Source organism: Salmo trutta, chromosome 33 (genome assembly GCF_901001165.1).
Source record: "Salmo trutta chromosome 33, fSalTru1.1, whole genome shotgun sequence".
NCBI classification, from domain to species: domain Eukaryota; kingdom Metazoa; phylum Chordata; class Actinopteri; order Salmoniformes; family Salmonidae; genus Salmo; species Salmo trutta.
The window spans coordinates 16,248,882-16,269,192 of NC_042989.1; the positions used below are offsets into that span (position 1 = coordinate 16,248,882).

General features: G+C 37.7%; 1 protein-coding gene and 7 non-coding genes across 17 annotated transcripts in view; 1 reads left to right on the top strand and 7 right to left on the bottom strand.

Moving 5' to 3' along the window:
- Positions 1-1,600, top strand: part of LOC115172482 (transmembrane protein KIAA1109 homolog) — a 133,235-nt gene extending 131,635 nt beyond the window's left edge. For all 10 annotated transcript variants that reach the window (XM_029729954.1, XM_029729964.1, XM_029729955.1 and 7 more), the window contains 2 exons: positions 174-333; positions 580-1,600. In XM_029729954.1, the coding sequence (XP_029585814.1) occupies positions 174-333; positions 580-814 (395 nt within the window). In that variant the 3' untranslated portion in view covers positions 815-1,600. The remainder of the gene's footprint in view (positions 1-173; positions 334-579) is intronic.
- A 7,548-nt stretch (positions 1,601-9,148) lies between these two features.
- On the bottom strand, positions 9,149-9,221 carry trnar-ucg (transfer RNA arginine (anticodon UCG)). Its single transcript has one exon. It is a non-coding gene; the product is annotated as a tRNA-Arg (tRNA).
- Positions 9,222-10,693: 1,472 nt separating this feature from the next.
- Positions 10,694-10,766, bottom strand: trnar-ucg (transfer RNA arginine (anticodon UCG)). The gene has a single exon. It is a non-coding gene; the product is annotated as a tRNA-Arg (tRNA).
- Positions 10,767-13,424: 2,658 nt separating this feature from the next.
- Positions 13,425-13,497, bottom strand: trnar-ucg (transfer RNA arginine (anticodon UCG)). The gene has a single exon. It is a non-coding gene; the product is annotated as a tRNA-Arg (tRNA).
- Positions 13,498-15,395: 1,898 nt separating this feature from the next.
- Positions 15,396-15,468, bottom strand: trnar-ucg (transfer RNA arginine (anticodon UCG)). Its single transcript has one exon. It is a non-coding gene; the product is annotated as a tRNA-Arg (tRNA).
- A 1,323-nt stretch (positions 15,469-16,791) lies between these two features.
- On the bottom strand, positions 16,792-16,864 carry trnar-ucg (transfer RNA arginine (anticodon UCG)). Its single transcript has one exon. It is a non-coding gene; the product is annotated as a tRNA-Arg (tRNA).
- Positions 16,865-17,976: 1,112 nt separating this feature from the next.
- Positions 17,977-18,049, bottom strand: trnar-ucg (transfer RNA arginine (anticodon UCG)). Its single transcript has one exon. It is a non-coding gene; the product is annotated as a tRNA-Arg (tRNA).
- A 1,323-nt stretch (positions 18,050-19,372) lies between these two features.
- trnar-ucg (transfer RNA arginine (anticodon UCG)) lies at positions 19,373-19,445 on the bottom strand. The gene has a single exon. It is a non-coding gene; the product is annotated as a tRNA-Arg (tRNA).
- Between the last annotated feature and the right edge of the window lie 866 nt (positions 19,446-20,311).

Consider the following 20,311-nt stretch of genomic DNA (forward strand, 5'->3'; position numbering starts at 1 on the left):
GATAACTTTATATAGAAAAAAAGAGCAATGTAGGTACAACTAAAATATAATTGAAGCTGAATTAAAGGTGCTCTTTGTTTTAGGAACTAGTAGTCATAGAAGAACATGGAGAACCAAGGCACTTTATAGTTTCACACAAACTCTCTCTCTCCCCCCCCTTCCCTGGTCTGCAGCCCTTTTCAACCCCCGGATCTTTGCCACTCGGCCTGGCCAGAAGAGCCCGACAGCCCTGCATGATGAAAACTCCACAGACAAGGAGGAAGGCATCAACTACACCACGGTGGACTGGAGAGAATTCATGTGCAACACCTGGCACCTGGAGCCCACACTCCGGTAAACCAGACCCAAGCCCTCAGACCAATAATATATGCCACTGTGCAGACACTTTTATCCAAACTAACAATACAGTACATTTGTAGTATGTGTAATCGATCCCTGTGTTTTGTGACTCCATAACCTCTCACCTGAGCATTTCAACTACTCCGTAAGCCCACTTTTAGGCCTATACCCTAAACGTAAACCCTTTTGTCCATACATGTGTGGGTTTCTTGACTCAGTCTTAATTATCAATTTCCATAGGCTCATCTCCTGGACGGGACGGAAGATCGATCCTGTCGGCGTGGACTACATTCTGCAGAAGCTAGGCTTCCACCACGCAAGGACTACAATTCCCAAATGGCTCCAGAGGGGGGTGATGGACCCCCTGGACAAGGTCCTCTCTGTCCTCATCAAGAAACTGGGCACTGCCCTGCAGGACGAGAAGGAGAAGAAGGAGAAGAAGGAGAAGATGGGACGGGACAAAGACGAGCACTAACTCATACAGCCATATGTTCTAACACAACACTTTAAAAGCTGGAGGTCAGACAGTAAATCCTCAATGAACAAAACACTGGATAACTGGAAACACTGGATATTTCCTTGACTACTGTGCATTTGTCATAGGCGCATTTACCGCTAAGCCGTGTGAATTTAAGCATAGATGTTTACAGTGGTGCATGCCACTATGGGTTTTGACTGAAAGTTTTGCACCGTTTTTATGTATATTTTGAACAAAGTAGTAAGTGAAGTCTTATTTGGCTGCTTAAAATGATAACCCTGAAAAACCCCAACATGGATTATATGCTATACATGCTTTATATGGTGTTATCAGAACAAATTGAAGACATTTATAATCCTTCTTTGGAGGTTCATTAACTTTTTCTGTGGGGGGTACTTCTAAATCATTGCCTGTGCTTTGTTTCCAATGGAGCAAACACATGGTAAGGTTGGAAAGAGCAATATCATCAGTTTTTCTAAATTCATCCCAATGACAATTTTTTGGAGATGGTTCCTATTAACAAAAAAGCATTGGATGGTTCAGATCCACTTAGGTCAATCTAAAACATGTGATAAGATGTATTGTAACGATAAACAATGGTTAATTTTTTTAATTTATCTTAATTTAATGGGTATCTGAAATGTATAGTCTATAACCCATGTGAGCTGGGTGTGTCAAGCCTGTTTTTTAATATGTGCAATAGACCAGTGTATATAAAATAACTGTGAATTTCTTAAATGTGTTGATTTCTTAACATAATAAAATCATTGCCATCCTATTTTACATCTGACTTCATTGTCTTATATAGCCTACTGTTATTTCTCAGATTTCCTAGATTTGAGGCAAGTGACAGAAGTTGTGTTGCTCTCTATATATGCTTTATCTTGGTTTCTGAGCTAATTCCACATGAAGTGTTTCAACTTTTGAAAGATATTCCAGTGGCTTTGATCCAGATCTCTGTGTCAGCCTGCCTAATTTCACTACCTCAATCTTATTTCCTGTGGCACTCACATCCCCTCATTGTGAGGCAAGTTCCCATTTGTTTAATGCTGTGTATGTTTTTAATTTTTGATTGTGCGTTGGTGAGGAAGGAAAAGTCTGGCAGAATTAAGCGGCGGAAAAGGTGGACTTGCTTTGTGATGTCGACTGATATTGCTGCACCATTTTACCTGGGCCTCCGATAACTGCATGCGCGAGAGAGAAAAGTTATTCAATACTCAAGACCTCTTGTGGGTTCTGTTCAGACTATCCTGCAGATATTTTGCTACAGTTGTGCAAACTTTCAAAATACAGAAATCATTCGGGGCTAATTTCTGTATTTTGAAAGTTACGTATCTTGAAAACTTGAATGCTGACAAGTAAAACATTTTGGGAGTATGTCAAAAATTTACTAATGAAACAAATACCAATAGATAGTTTTTGGGTGGAGTTTTCCTTTAAGTAGGGAAATTGTTTAAATGAGGACAGCTAGTTAAACAACCACAAAGGGACTCTAAACCTAAGTCTTTTGATTGAAAGTCAGACTCCATTAAGCTACACGGTGTGTTCAAATACATGCTATATGACAATGTAATTTTTGTAAATAACAACAGTAGATAAATGGTCCACAAAGGTACTCAAACCATCACTCTTCAGATCGTGGATCATATGCCTTATCCATTTGGCCACGCAGTCTCTGATTATTCAACCTACATAAAAATATCCTACCTTTTTCTGGTAACAAGATACATGGTTTATGTAGGAAAAGTGTCTAAATGAGGAAAACTAGTAATATTTAACAACTACGAAGAGACACTCACTCAATCTTCTGATGCAGAATCAGATGCCTTATCGATTAGGGCATGCAAACTGAATAACAAACCTAAATACCAATATCCTACCTTTTCCCTGCAACAAGAGACATGTCAGGTTTCCAATTTCCCTACATAAGACATGTCCCTTGTTGCTTTCATACTAAAACGATGTGTATTGTTTTTGCTGTAAGCTTTTCTACAAAAGACTACAAAATTATAAAGGAAGGTGTGAATGACTGGTCAAATATCGACGCCATTCTGAAACACCATGAGGGTAGTCCTGAACACACAAACAATATGATTAAGTGGAGAGAACTTGATCTGCGCCTAAGTCGGGGACAAACTCTTGACCAGATACAAATGACAATTTTGGAGGCTGAAAGAAAGAGATGGCTGGATGTCCTTACACGTTTAATAAGTATTTCCCAGTCTCTGGCTGAAAGAAACCTAACAATCAGGTGTTCATCAGACAAACTCTTCCAACCAGATAATGGAAACTTCCTAAAAGTGGTTGAATTACTGGCAAAATTTTACCCCGTTATGGAAAATCATCTCAGCAATATTAAAGATGGAGAGACACATGCGCAGAATGAGCTGATACAGATTTTTAGTGACAAGATTCTGGAAGCAATAGTGACTCAACTAAGAGACTCAAAGTACTTCTCCATTATCTTGGACTGTACACCTGACGACAGTCACAAGGAGCAAATGTCCAATATTCTGAGAAGCGTGGCTTTAAAGGGAAATCCAGATATCAAGGAGCACTTCCTCGGCGTTGTGAATGTTGAGGTTACAACAGGCTTGAATCTGTCCACTGTCATCTTATATAAACTGAACGAGCTGAAGATTCCATTTGAAGATTGCAGAGGGCAAGCTTATGATAATGGGGCCGACATGAAGGGCAAGCACCAAGGAGTAAAGCCAGACTGCTCAAAAAAAAATCCCAGAGTCGTGTACGTCCCATGTGGAGCACATACTCTAAACCTTGTCATTGCAGATGCTGCCAAATCTTCAAAATATGCAATTGGGTTTTTGGGCATGTGCAAAAGCTCTTCACCTTCTTTTCAGCTGGCACACAAAGATTGAGTGTTTTGAAGAAACACATGAACATAACCATGAAGTCATGGAGTGACACAATATGGGAGAGTAGGCTCCAAAGTGTTCATGCAACCAGGTATCAGACTTCTGAGGTTAGGGAGGCATTACTGGAAGCCAGACAGACGATCAACGATCCTGTAGCCAAAGTGGAGGCACAAGCACTTGCAGACCTACAGTAATATGTCCTACATTTTCCAGGCAACAACAGATGTCTTTTCCTTGCAATAAATGACAGTTTTTATGTAGGGGTTTTGGAATCCTTTCTAAATAAGTATATATAAAGCCCATGTGAAGGAAAGTTTATGTTTGTGTTTATCAGATCGTATATGTTTAGCATAAATGCTGCTTTTCTAATAACCAACTCGGTTGGGTTCATGCAAGTGACTGATTGAATGTGCATGGGAGAAATCCTCACTATCACTATATTAGCAATTTGGCAGTACGCCCAGAACATTGCTCTGGGAATCAAGAGGACTATTTCAGTTTCAAGGTCACATGCAGGGGTCAGTCACATGCAGGAACCAATGTTAATAATGAATAATGTAAATCATGCTTATATGACTTGTTTGTGTAGCAGTATATAAGGACTGAAAGGGAACGTCGTTTTCAGAGTTTTCATCAAGCTTGGATGGAGTTGGTGAACCTCTCCGGCCATGGTAATAAAGATTGATTAATTTACATTGAGATTAGTCCTTGGTGGTGAATTTCCACAACAACTACAAAGGGACTTGAACCCTCAATCTTCTGAGATGGAGTCAGACATATTTTACATGCTTTATAAAAGAATATATAACAATGTCTTAGCAACTAGAGACGTCTTATTTACGGAAAATGTCCAAATAAGCCGAACTACTGAAATTAATCCACCACAAAGGGACTCAAACCCTCCATATTCTGATTCAAAGACAGACACCTTATCATTATGTCACAAGGTCTACAACTATAGATCCTATATGACAATGTACAGCATTTTCTTTGCAAGAAAGGACAGGTCTTACATAGGGATTTTGGAAACCTGTCTAAATAAGTATATCTAAAAACCACAAAGGTACTTGAACCCTCAATCTTCTGATCTGGAATCAGACACCTTATCCGGAATCAGACATATTATCCATTAGACTACACAGCCTTTGATAATAACAAAAAAAATAACAATGAATAGGAAATTGGGTACCTATCTAAATGAGGAAAGCTTGTGATTTTTAACAACTACGATGGGACTTTATGCCTCAATCTTGTGATGATGAATCAGTCACATTAACCATTAGGACACCCAATCTGATATTTTTAAAGCTATATAACAATATCCTATATTTTCCCAGAAAAAAGAGACATGTCTTATGTAGACAACTTGGGAACTTATCTAAATGAGGAAAGCTAGTGATTTTTAACAACTACTAACAGACTCTATCTATCAATCCTCTGATGCATAATGCATCAGACAGCATGAGACCACCGAGTCTGAGATTATTAAAGATATATAACAATGTTGAAGCTTTTCCAAGCAGCAAGAGCCATGTCTTATTTAGAGAAATTGGGAACATGTCCAAATTAACTAAGCTATTGACATTAAACAACTATGAAGAGACATAAACCCTCAATGTTGTGATTCAAAGTCAGACGCCTTATCCATTAGGCCATGCAGTCTCCTCCATATAATCCTATATGACATCATACAGACTTTGCTTTGCAACAATAGACATCAAAATTGTGAACCTGTCCGAATGAGGAAAGCTAGTGATATTTAACAAGTACGAAGAGACTATCACTAAATCTTGCGATTCAGAATCAGACACAATATCTCTCAGGCCTCGCAGTGCTTGATTTTTAAAGTTGAAAAACAATGTCCTAGCTTTTCAATGGAACAAGAACAAAGCCGTATTTTGGGAAATTGCGAACATCTCCAAATTAGCTGAGCTAATGAAATTAAACAACCACAAAGAGACTCAACCACTTAATAATGTGATTAGATGTCAGACGCCTTATCCATTAGGCCATGCAATCTCCTCCATATAATCCTATATGATATCATACAGACTTTGCTTTGCAACAACAGACATCAAAATTGTGAACCTGTCCGAATGAGGAAAGATAGTGATATTTGACAAATACGAAGAGACTCTGTCCTTCAATCTTGTGATACAGAATCAAACACAATGTTTCTCAGGCCTTGTAGTCTTAAGATTATTAAAGTTGCATAACAATGTCCTAGATTTTCAAAGAAACAAGAACAATGCCTTATCTCGGGAAACTGCGGACATTTCCAAATCAGTTGAGCTATTGAAATTAAACTGCCACGAAGGGCCTCAAACGCTCAATCTTCTGATTCAAAGTCAGACGCCTTATCCATAAGGACACGCAGTCTACCACATATAGACCTGTATGACATCATACAGACTTTGCTTTGCAACAATAGACATCAAAATCGTGAACCTGTCCGAATGAGGAAAGATAGTGATATTTAACAAGTTCGAAGACACTCTATCACAAAATCTTGTGATGCAGAATCAGACACAATATTTCTCAGGCCTCGTTGTCTTAGATTATTAAAGTTGCACAACAATGTCCTAGCTTTTCAAAGAAAGAAGAACAAAGCCTTATTTCGTGAAATTTCAGTCCAAACAATAGACATCAAAATTGTGAACCTGTCCAAATGAGGAAAGTTAGTGATATTTAACAAGTTCGAAGACACTCTATCACAAAATCTTGTGATGCAGAATCAGACACAATATTTCTCAGGCCTCGTTGTCTTAGATTATTAAAGTTGCACAACAATGTCCTAGCTTTTCAAAGAAAGAAGAACAATGCCTTATTTCGGGAAATTGCAAACATTTCCAAATTAGCTGAGCTATTCAAATTAAATGATCACAAAGAGACTTGAACCCTCAATCTTCTGGTTATAAGTCAGACGCCTTATCCATTAGGCCACGCAGTCTACAGGTTATAGACCAATATGACATCACACAGACTTTGCTTTGCAACAATAGACATCAAAATTGTGAACCTGTCTGAATGAGGAAAGCTAGTGATATTTAACAAGTACGAAGACACTCTATCACTCCATCTTGCGATGCAGAATCAGACAAAATATCTCTCAGGCCTCGCAGTCTTTGATTATTAAAGTTGAATAACAATGTCCAAGCTTTTCAATGCAACAAGAACAAAGCCTTATTTCAGGAGATTGCGAACATTTCCAAATTAGCTGAGCTAGTGAAATTAAACGATCACAAAGAGACTCTACCCCTCAACATTGTGATTAGAAGTCAGGCGCCTTATCAACTATGCCAGGCTGTCTACTCAAGTTTCTGCTATATGACATCATACAGACTTTGCTTTGCAACAATAGACGTCAAAATTGTGAACCTGTCCGAATGAGGAAAGCTAGGGATATTTGACAAGTACAAAGATACTCTATCACTCCATCTTGCGATGCAGAATCAGACACAATATTTCTAAGCCCATGCAGTCTTTGATTATTAAGGTTGAATAACAATGTCCTTGCTTTTCAAAGCAACAAGAACAAAGCCTTATTTTGGGATATTGCGAATATTTCCAAATTAGCGGAGCTAATGAAATTAAACAATAACGAAGAGACTCTACCACTCAATAATGTGATTAGATTTCAGACGTCTTATCCACTATGCCACGCTGTCTACTCAATTTACTTCTCTATGACATCATACAGACTTTGCTTTGCAACAATAGACATCAAAATTGTGAACCTGTCCGAATGAGGAAAGATAGTGATTTTTGACAAGTAGGAAGAGTCACTATCCTTCAATCTTGTGATACAGAATCAAACACAATGTTTCTCAGGCCTCGAAGCATTAAGAATATTAAAGTTGCATAACAATGTCCAAGCTTTTCAAAGAAACAAGAACAATGCCTTATTTCGGGAATTTGCAAACATTTCTAAATGATCTGAGATATTCAATTTAAACAACCATGAAAGTACTCCAACTCTCAAGCTCCTGATTCGAAGTCAGACGCCTTATCCATTAGGACACGTAGTCTACGTCATATAGACCTATATGACATCATACAGACTTTGCTTGCAACAATAGACATCAAAATTGTGAACCTGTCCGAATGAGGAAAGCTAGTGATATTTAACAAGTACGAAGACACTCTATCACTCCATCTTGCGATGCAGAATCAGACACAATATCTGTCAGGCCTCGCAGTCCTTGATTATTAAAGTTGAATAACAATGTCCAAGCTTTTCAATGCAACAAGAATAAAGCCTTATTTCGGAAAACACAACATTTCCAAATTAGCTGAGCTAATGAAATTAAACAATCACAAAGAGACTTGACCACTCAATATTGTGGTTAGAAGTCAAGGGCCTTCTCATCTATGCCAGGCTGTCTATTCAAGTTTTTCCTATATGACATCATACAGACTTTGCTTTGCAACAATAGACATCAAAATTGTGAACCTGTGTGAATGAGGACAGCTAGTGATATTTAACAAGTACGAAGACACTCTATCACTCCATCTTGCGATGCAGAATCAGAAACAATATCTCTCAGGCCTCGCAGTCCTTGATTATTAAAGTTGAATAACAATGTCCGAGCTTTTCAATGCAACAAGAACAAAGCCTTATTTCGAAAACTAAGAACATTTCCAAATTAGCTGTGCTAATGAAATTAAACGATCACGAAGAGACTCGACCCGTCAATATTGTGATTAGAAGGTAAGCACCTTATCGACTATGAAAGGCTGTCTAGTCAAGTTTCTCCAATATGACTTCATACAGACTTTGCTTTGCAACAATAGACATCAACATTTTGAACCTGTCCGAATGAGGAAAGATGGTGATTTTTGACAAGTACAAAGAGACTCGATCCTTCAATCTTGTGATACAGAATCAAACACAATGTTTCTCAGGCCTCGAAGTCTTAAGATTATTAAAGTTGCATAACAATGTCCTAGCTTTTCAAAGAAACAAGAACAATGCCTTTTTTCAGGAAATTTGAAACATTTCCAAATGATCTGAGCTATTCAATTTAAACAACCACGAAGGGAGTTGAACGTCCGAGCTTTTCAATGCAACAAGAACAAAGCCTTATTTCGGGAAACTAAGAACATTTCCAAATTAGCTGTGCTAATGAAATTAAACGATCACGAAGAGACTCGACCCGTCAATATTGTGGTTAGAAGGTAAGCACCTTATCCACTATGACAGGCTGTCTAGTCAAGTTTCTCCAATATGACATCATACAGACTTTGCTTTGCAACAATAGACATCAACATTTTGAACCTGTCCGAATGAGGAAAGATGGTGATTTTTGACAAGTACGAAGAGACTCGATCCTTCAATCTTGTGATACAGAATCAAACACAATGTTTCTCAGGCCTCGAAGTCTTAAGATTATTAAAGTTGCATAACAATGTCCTAGCTTTTCATTTCCAAATGAATTGAGCTATTCAATTTAAACAACCACGAAGGGACTCCAACCCTCAATCTTCTGATTCGAAGTCAGACGCCTTATCCATTAGGCCACGCTGTCTGCTTTATATAGAACTATATGACATCATACAGACTTTGCTTTGCAACAATAGACATCAAAATTGTGAACCTGTCTGAATGAGGAAAGCTAGTGATATTTAACAAGTACGAAGACACTCTATCACTCCATCTTGAGATGTAGAATCAGACACAATATCTCTCAGGCCTCGCAGTCCTTGATTATCAAAGTTGCATAACAATGTCCAAGCTTTTCAATGCAACAAGAACAAAGCCTTATTTCGGGAATTTGCGAACATTTCCAAATTAGCTGAGCTAATGAAATTAAACGATCACAAAGAGACTCAACCCCTCAATATTGTGGTTAGAAGTCAAGCGCCGTTTCAACTATTCCAGGATGTCTACTCAAGTTTCTGCTATATGACATCATACAGACTTTGCTTTGCAACAATAGACATCAACATTTTGAACCTGTCCGAATGAGGAAAGATGGTGATTTTTGACAAGTACGAAGAGACTCGATCCTTCAATCTTGTGATACAGAATCAACCACAATGTTTCTCAGGCCTCAAAGTCTTAAGAATATTAAAGTTGCATAACAATGTCCTAGCTTTTCAAAGAAACAAGAACAATGCTTTATTTCAGGAAATTTGAAACATTACCAAATGAATTGAGCTATTCAATTTAAACAGCCACAAAGGGACTCGAACCCTCAATCTTCTGATTCAAAGGTAGACGCCTTATCCATTAGGCCACGCAGTCTGCTTCATACATAACTATATTACATCATACAGACTTTGCTTTGCAACAATAGACATCAAAATTGTGAACCTGTCTGAATGAGGAAAGCTAGTGATATTTAACAAGTACGAAGACACTCTATCACTCCATCTTGCGATGCAGAATCAGAAACAATATCTCTCAGGCCTCGCAGTCCTTGATTATTAAAGTTGCATAACAATGTCCTAGCTTTTCAAAGAAACAAGAACAATGCCTTTTTTCAGGAAATTTGAAACATTTCCAAATGATCTGAGCTATTCAATTTAAACAACCACGAAGGGAGTTGAACGTCCGAGCTTTTCAATGCAACAAGAACAAAGCCTTATTTCGGGAAACTAAGAACATTTCCAAATTAGCTGTGCTAATGAAATTAAACGATCACGAAGAGACTCGACCCGTCAATATTGTGATTAGAAGGTAAGCACCTTATCCACTATGACAGGCTGTCTAGTCAAGTTTCTCCAATATGACATCATACAGACTTTGCTTTGCAACAATAGACATCAACATTTTGAACCTGTCCGAATGAGGAAAGATGGTGATTTTTGACAAGTACGAAGAGACTCGATCCTTCAATCTTGTGATACAGAATCAAACACAATGTTTCTCAGGCCTCGAAGTCTTAAGATTATTAAAGTTGCATAACAATGTCCTAGCTTTTCAAAGAAACAAGAACAATGTCTTGTTTCAGGAAATTTTCTACATTTCCAAATGAAGTGATCTATTCAATTTAAACAACCATGAAGGGATTCCAACCCTCAATCTTCTGATTCGAAGTCAGACGCCTTATCCATTAGGCCACGCAGTCTGCTTTATATACAGCTATATGACATCATACAGACTTTGCTTTGCAACAATAGACATCAAAATTGTGAACCTGTCTGAATGAGGAAAGCTAGCGATATTTAACAAGTACGAAGACACTTTTTCATTCCATCTTGCGATGCAGAATCAGACACAATATCTCTCAGGCCTCGCAGTCCTTGATTATCAAAGTTGCATAACAATGTCCAAGCTTTTCAATGCAACAAGAACAAAGCCTTATTTCGGGAATTTGCGAACATTTCCAAATTAGCTGAGCTAATGAAATTAAACGATCACAAAGAGACTCGACCCCTCAATATTGTAGTTAGAAGTCAAGCGCCTTTTCAACTATTCCAGGATGTCTACTCAAGTTTCTGCTATATGACATCATACAGACTTTGCTTTGCAACAATAGACATCAACATTTTGAACCTGTCCGAATGAGGAAAGATGGTGATTTTTGACAAGTACGAAGAGACTCGATCCTTCAATCTTGTGATACAGAATCAAACACAATGTTTCTCAGGCCTCGAAGTCTTAAGATTATTAAAGTTGCATAACAATGTCCTAGCTTTTCAAAGAAACAAGAACAATGCCTTTTTTCAGGAAATTTGAAACATTTCCAAATGATCTGAGCTATTCAATTTAAACAACCACGAAGGGACTCGAACGTCCGAGCTTTTCAATGCAACAAGAACAAAGCCTTATTTCGGGAAACTAAGAACATTTCCAAATTAGCTGTGCTAATGAAATTAAACAATCACGAAGAGACTCGACCCGTCAATATTGTAATTAGAATGTAAGCACCTTATCCACTATGACAGGCTGTCTACTCAAGTTTCTCCAATATGACATCATACAGACTTTGCTTTCCAACAATAGACATCAACATTTTGAACCTGTCCGAATGAGGAAAGTTGGTGATTTTTGACAACTACGAAGAGACTCGATCCTTCAATCTTGTGATACAGAATCAAACACAATGTTTCTCAGGCCTCGAAGTCTTAAGAATATTAAAGTTGCATAACAATGTCCTAGCTTTTCAAAGAAACAAGAACAACGCCTTATTTCAGGAAATTTTCAACATTTCCAAATGAATTGAGCTATTCAATTTAAACAACCACGAAGGGACTCTAACCCTCAATTTTCTGATTCGAAGCCAGACGCCTTATCCATTAGGCCACGAAGTCTACATCATATGGACCTATATGACATCATACAGACTTTGCTTTGCAACAATAGACATCAAAATTGTGAACCTGTCCGAATGAGGAAAGTTAGTGATATTTATCAAGTACGAAGACACTCTATCACTCCATCTTGCGATGCAGAATCAGACACAATATCTCTCAGGCCTCGCAGTCCTTGATTATCAAAGTTGCATAACAATGTCCAAGCTTTTCAATGCAACAAGAACAAAGCCTTATTTCGGGAATTTGCGAACATTTCCAAATTAGCTGAGCTAATGAAATTAAACGATCACAAAGAGACTCGACCTCTCAATATTGTTGTTAGAAGGCAAGCGCCTTTTCAACTATTCCAGGATGTCTACTCAAGTTTCTGCTATATGACATCATACAGACTTTGCTTTGCAACAATAGACATCAACATTTTGAACCTGTCCGAATGAGGAAAGATGGTGATTTTTGACAAGTACGAAGAGACTCGATCCTTCAATCTTGTGATACAGAATCAACCACAATGTTTCTCAGGCCTCAAAGTCTTAAGAATATTAAAGTTGCATAACAATGTCCTAGCTTTTCAAAGAAACAAGAACAATGCTTTATTTCAGGAAATTTGAAACATTACCAAATGAATTGAGCTATTCAATTTAAACAGCCACAAAGGGACTCGAACCCTCAATCTTCTGATTCAAAGGTAGACGCCTTATCCATTAGGCCACGCAGTCTGCTTCATACATAACTATATTACATCATACAGACTTTGCTTTGCAACAATAGACATCAAAATTGTGAACCTGTCTGAATGAGGAAAGCTAGTGATATTTAACAAGTACGAAGACACTCTATCACTCCATCTTGCGATGCAGAATCAGAAACAATATCTCTCAGGCCTCGCAGTCCTTGATTATTAAAGTTGCATAACAATGTCCTAGCTTTTCAAAGAAACAAGAACAATGCCTTTTTTCAGGAAATTTGAAACATTTCCAAATGATCTGAGCTATTCAATTTAAACAACCACGAAGGGAGTTGAACGTCCGAGCTTTTCAATGCAACAAGAACAAAGCCTTATTTCGGGAAACTAAGAACATTTCCAAATTAGCTGTGCTAATGAAATTAAACGATCACGAAGAGACTCGACCCGTCAATATTGTGATTAGAAGGTAAGCACCTTATCCACTATGACAGGCTGTCTAGTCAAGTTTCTCCAATATGACATCATACAGACTTTGCTTTGCAACAATAGACATCAACATTTTGAACCTGTCCGAATGAGGAAAGATGGTGATTTTTGACAAGTACGAAGAGACTCGATCCTTCAATCTTGTGATACAGAATCAAACACAATGTTTCTCAGGCCTCGAAGTCTTAAGATTATTAAAGTTGCATAACAATGTCCTAGCTTTTCAAAGAAACAAGAACAATGTCTTGTTTCAGGAAATTTTCTACATTTCCAAATGAAGTGATCTATTCAATTTAAACAACCATGAAGGGATTCCAACCCTCAATCTTCTGATTCGAAGTCAGACGCCTTATCCATTAGGCCACGCAGTCTGCTTTATATACAGCTATATGACATCATACAGACTTTGCTTTGCAACAATAGACATCAAAATTGTGAACCTGTCTGAATGAGGAAAGATGGTGATTTTTGACAAGAAAGAAGAGACTCGATCCTTCAATCTTGTGATACAGAATCAAACACAATGTTTCTCAGGCCTCAAAGTCTTAAGATTATTAAAGTTGCATAACAATGTCCTAGCTTTTCATTTCCAAATAAATTGAGCTATTCAATTTAAACAACCACAAAGGGACTCAAACCCTCAATCTTCTGACTCGAAGTCAGACGCCTTATACATTACGCCACACAGTCTACATCATATGGACCTATATGACATCATACAGACTTTGCTTTGCAACAATAGACATCAAAATTGTGAACCTGTCCAAATGAGGAAAGTTAGTGATATTTAACAAGTACGAAGACACTCTATCACTCCATCTTGCGATGCAGAATCAGACACAATATCTCTCAGGCCTCGCAGTCCTTGATTATCAAAGTTGCATAACAATGTCCGAGCTTTTCAATGCAACAAGAACAAAGCCTTATTTCGGGAAATTGCGAACATTTCCAAATTAGCTGAGCTAATGAAATTAAACGATCACAAAGAGACTCGACCCCTCAATATTGTGGTTAGAAGGCAAGCGCCTTTTCAACTATTCCAGGATGTCTACTCAAGTTTCTGCTATATGACATCATACAGACTTTGCTTTCCAACAATAGACATCAACATTTTGAACCTGTCCGAATGAGGAAAGATGGTGATTTTTGACAAGTACGAAGAGACTCGATCCTTCAATCTTGTGATACAGAATCAAACACAATGTTTCTCAGGCCTCGAAGTCTTAAGATTATTAAAGTTGCATAACAATGTCCAAGCTTTTCAAAGAAACAAGAACAATGCCTTTTTTCAGGAAATTTGAAACATTTCCAAATGATCTGAGCTATTCAATTTAAACAACCACGAAGGGACTCGAACGTCCGAGCTTTTCAATGCAACAAGAACAAAGCCTTATTTCGGGAAACTAAGAACATTTCCAAATTAGCTGTGCTAATGAAATTAAACAATCACGAAGAGACTCGACCCGTCAATATTGTAATTAGAATGTAAGCGCCTTATCAACTATGACAGGCTGTCTACTCAAGTTTCTCCAATATGACATCATACAGACTTTGCTTTCCAACAATAGACATCAACATTTTGAACCTGTCCGAATGAGGAAAGTTGGTGATTTTTGACAAGTACGAAGAGACTCGATCCTTCAATCTTGTGATTCAGAATCAAACACAATGTTTCTCAGGCCTCGAAGTCTTAAGATTATTAAAGTTGCATAACAATGTCCTAGCTTTTCAAAGAAACAAGAACAATGCCTTTTTTCAGGAAATTTTTAACATTTCCAAATGAATTTAGCTATTCAATTTAAACAACCACGAAGGGACTCGAACGTCCGAGGTTTTCAATGCAACAAGAACAAAGCCTTATTTCGGGAAACTAAGAACATTTCCAAATTAGCTGTGCTAATGAAATTAAACGATCACAAAGAGACTCGACCCGTCAATATTGTGATTAGAAGGTAAGCACCTTATCCACTATGACAGGCTGTCTACTCAAGTTTCTCCAATATGACATCATACAGACTTTGCTTTGCAACAATAGACATCAACATTTTGAACCTGTCCGAATGAGGAAAGATGGTGATTTTTGACAAGTACGAAGAGACTCGATCCTTCAATCTTGTGATACAGAATCAAACACAATGTTTCTCAGGCCACGAAGTCTTAAGAATATTAAAGTTGCATAACAAATTCCTAGCTTTTCAAAGAAACAAGAACAATGCCTTATTTCAGGAAATTTTCAACATTTCCAAATGAAGTGATTTTTCAATTTAAACAACCACAAAGGGACTCGAACCCTCAATCTTCTGATTCGAAGTCAGACACCTTATCCATTAGGCCACGCAGTCTACATCATATGGACCTATATGACATCATACAGACTTTGCTTTGCAACAATAGACATCAAAATTGTGAACCTGTCCGAATGAGGAAAGTTAGTGATATTTATCAAGTACGAAGACACTCTATCACTCCATCTTGCGATGCAGAATCAGACACAATATCTCTCAGGCCTCGCAGTCCTTGATTATCAAAGTTGCATAACAATGTCCGAGCTTTTCAATGCAACAAGAACAAAGCCTTATTTCGGGAATTTGCGAACATTTCCAAATTAGCTGTGCTAATGAAATTAAACGATCACAAAGAGACTCGACCCCTCAATATTGTTGTTAGAAGGCAAGCGCCTTTTCAACTATTCCAGGATGTCTACTCAAGTTTCTGCTATATGACATCATAGAGACTTTGCTTTGCAACAATAGACATCAACATTTTGAACCTGTCCGAATGAGGTAAGATGGTGATTTTTGACAAGTACGAAGAGACTCGATCCTTCAATCTTGTGATACAGAATCAAACACAATGTTTCTCAGGCCACGAAGTCTTAAGAATATTAAAGTTGCATAACAAATTCCTAGCTTTTCAAAGAAACAAGAACAATGCCTTATTTCAGGAAATTTTCAACATTTCCAAATGAAGTGATTATTCAATTTAAACAACCAAAAAAGGACTCGAACCCTCAATCTTCTGATTCAAAGTCAGACACCTTATCCATTAGGCCACGCAGTCTACATCATATGGACCTATATGACATCATACAGACTTTGCTTTGCAACAATAGACATCAAAATTGTGAACCTGTCCGAATGATGAAAGTTAGTGATATTTATCACGTACGAAGACACTCTATCACTCCATCTTGCGATGCAGAATCAGACACAATATCTCTCAGGCCTCGCAGTCCTTGATTATCAAAGTTGCATAACAATTTCCGAGCTTTTCAATGCAACAAGAACATAGCCTTATTTCGGGAAACTAAGAACATTTCCAAATTAGCTGTGCTAATGAAATTAAACGATCACGAAGAGACTCGACCTGTCAATATTGTGATTAGAAGGTAAGAACCTTATCCACTATGACAGGCTGCCTAGTCAACTTTCGCCAATATGACATCATACAGACTTTGCTTTGCAACAATAGACATCAACATTTTGAACCTGTCTGAATGAGGAAAGATGGTGATTTTTGACAAGAAAGAAGAGACTTGATCCTTCAATCTTGTGATACAGAATCAAACACAATGTTTCTCAGGCCTCGAAGTCTTAAGATTATTAAAGTTGCATAACAATGTCTTAACTTTTCATTTCCAAATGAATTGAACTATTCAATTTAAACAACCACGAAGGGACTCGAACCCTCAATATTCTGATTCGAAGTCAGACGCCTTATCCATTAGGCCACGCAGTCTACATCATATGGACCTATATGACATCATACAGACTTTGCTTTGCAACAATAGACATCAAAATTGTGAACCTGTCCGAATGAGGAAAGTTAGTGATATTTATCAAGTACGAAGACACTCTATCACTCCATCTTGCGATGCAGAATCAGACACAATATCTCTCAGGCCTCGCAGTCCTTGATTATCAAAGTTGCATAACAATGTCCAAGCTTTTCAATGCAACAAGCACAAAGCCTTATTTCGGGAATTTGCGAACATTTCCAAATTAGCTGAGCTAATGAAATTAAACGATCACAAAGAGACTCGACCCCTCAATATTGTTGCTAGAAGGCAAGCGCCTTTTCAACTATTCCAGGATGTCTACTCAAGTTTCTGCTATATGACATCATACAGACTTTGCTTTGCAACAATAAACATCAACATTTTGAACCTGTCCGAATGAGGAAAGATGGTGATTTTTGACAAGTACGAAGAGACTCGATCCTTCAATCTTGTGATACAGAATCAAACACAACGTTTCTCAGGCCTCGAAGTCTTAAGATTATTAAAGTTGCATAACAATGTCCTAGCTTTTCAAAGAAATAAGAACAATGCCTTTTTTCAGGAAATTTGAAACATTTCCAAATGATCTGAGCTATTCAATTTAAACAACCACGAAGGGACTCGAACGTACGAGCTTTTCAATGCAACAAGAACAAAGCCTTATTTCGGGAAACTAAGAACATTTCCAAATTAGCTGTGCTAATGAAATTAAACGATCACGAAGAGACTCGACCTGTCAATATTGTGATTAGAAGGTAAGAACCTTATCCACTATGACAGGCTGCCTAGTCAACTTTCTCCAATATGACATCATACAGACTTTGCTTTGCAACAATAGACATCAACATTTTGAACCTGTCTGAATGAGGAAAGATGGTGATTTTTGACAAGAAAGAAGAGACTTGATCCTTCAATCTTGTGATACAGAATCAAACACAATGTTTCTCAGGCCCCGAAGTCTTAAGAATATTAAAGTTGCATAACAATGTCCTAGCTTTTCAAAGAAACAAGAACAATGCCTTATTTCAGGAAATTTTCAACATTTCCAAATGAAGTCATTATTCAATTTAAACAACCACGAAGGGACTCGAACCCTCAATCTTCTGATTCGAAGTCAGACGCCTTATCCATTAGGCCACGCAGTCTACATCATATGGGCCTATATGACATCATACAGACTTTGCTTTGCAACAATAGACATCAAAATTGTTAAACTGTCCGAATGAGGAAAGTTAGTGATATTTAACAAGTACGAAGACACTCTATCACTCCATCTTGCGATGCAGAATCAGACACAATATCTCTCAGGCCTCGCAGTCCTTGATTATCAAAGTTGCATAACAATGTCCGAGCTTTTCAATGCAACAAGAACAAAGCCTTATTTCGGGAATTTGCGAACATTTCCAAATTAGCTGTGCTAATGAAATTAAACGATCACAAAGAGACTCGACCCCTCAATATTGTTGTTAGAAGGCAAGCGCCTTTTCAACTATTCCAGGATGTCTACTCAAGTTTCTGCTATATGACATCATACAGACTTTGCTTTGCAACAATAGACATCAACATTTTGAACCTGTCCGAATGAGGTAAGATGGTGATTTTTGACAAGTACGAAGAGACTCGATCCTTCAATCTTGTGATACAGAATCAAACACAATGTTTCTCAGGCCACGAAGTCTTAAGAATATTAAAGTTGCATAACAAATTCCTAGCTTTTCAAAGAAACAAGAACAATGCCTTATTTCAGGAAATTTTCAACATTTCCAAATGAAGTGATTATTCAATTTAAACAACCAAAAAAGGACTCGAACCCTCAATCTTCTGATTCAAAGTCAGACACCTTATCCATTAGGCCACGCAGTCTACATCATATGGACCTATATGACATCATACAGACTTTGCTTTGCAACAATAGACATCAAAATTGTGAACCTGTCCGAATGATGAAAGTTAGTGATATTTATCACGTACGAAGACACTCTATCACTCCATCTTGCGATGCAGAATCAGACACAATATCTCTCAGGCCTCGCAGTCCTTGATTATCAAAGTTGCATAACAATTTCCGAGCTTTTCAATGCAACAAGAACATAGCCTTATTTCGGGAAACTAAGAACATTTCCAAATTAGCTGTGCTAATGAAATTAAACGATCACGAAGAGACTCGACCTGTCAATATTGTGATTAGAAGGTAAGAACCTTATCCACTATGACAGGCTGCCTAGTCAACTTTCGCCAATATGACATCATACAGACTTTGCTTTGCAACAATAGACATCAACATTTTGAACCTGTCTGAATGAGGAAAGATGGTGATTTTTGACAAGAAAGAAGAGACTTGATCCTTCAATCTTGTGATACAGAATCAAACACAATGTTTCTCAGGCCTCGAAGTCTTAAGATTATTAAAGTTGCATAACAATGTCTTAACTTTTCATTTCCAAATGAATTGAACTATTCAATTTAAACAACCACGAAGGGACTCGAACCCTCAATATTCTGATTCGAAGTCAGACGCCTTATCCATTAGGCCACGCAGTCTACATCATATGGACCTATATGACATCATACAGACTTTGCTTTGCAACAATAGACATCAAAATTGTGAACCTGTCCGAATGAGGAAAGTTAGTGATATTTATCAAGTACGAAGACACTCTATCACTCCATCTTGCGATGCAGAATCAGACACAATATCTCTCAGGCCTCGCAGTCCTTGATTATCAAAGTTGCATAACAATGTCCAAGCTTTTCAATGCAACAAGCACAAAGCCTTATTTCGGGAATTTGCGAACATTTCCAAATTAGCTGAGCTAATGAAATTAAACGATCACAAAGAGACTCGACCCCTCAATATTGTTGCTAGAAGGCAAGCGCCTTTTCAACTATTCCAGGATGTCTACTCAAGTTTCTGCTATATGACATCATACAGACTTTGCTTTGCAACAATAAACATCAACATTTTGAACCTGTCCGAATGAGGAAAGATGGTGATTTTTGACAAGTACGAAGAGACTCGATCCTTCAATCTTGTGATACAGAATCAAACACAACGTTTCTCAGGCCTCGAAGTCTTAAGATTATTAAAGTTGCATAACAATGTCCTAGCTTTTCAAAGAAATAAGAACAATGCCTTTTTTCAGGAAATTTGAAACATTTCCAAATGATCTGAGCTATTCAATTTAAACAACCACGAAGGGACTCGAACGTACGAGCTTTTCAATGCAACAAGAACAAAGCCTTATTTCGGGAAACTAAGAACATTTCCAAATTAGCTGTGCTAATGAAATTAAACGATCACGAAGAGACTCGACCTGTCAATATTGTGATTAGAAGGTAAGAACCTTATCCACTATGACAGGCTGCCTAGTCAACTTTCTCCAATATGACATCATACAGACTTTGCT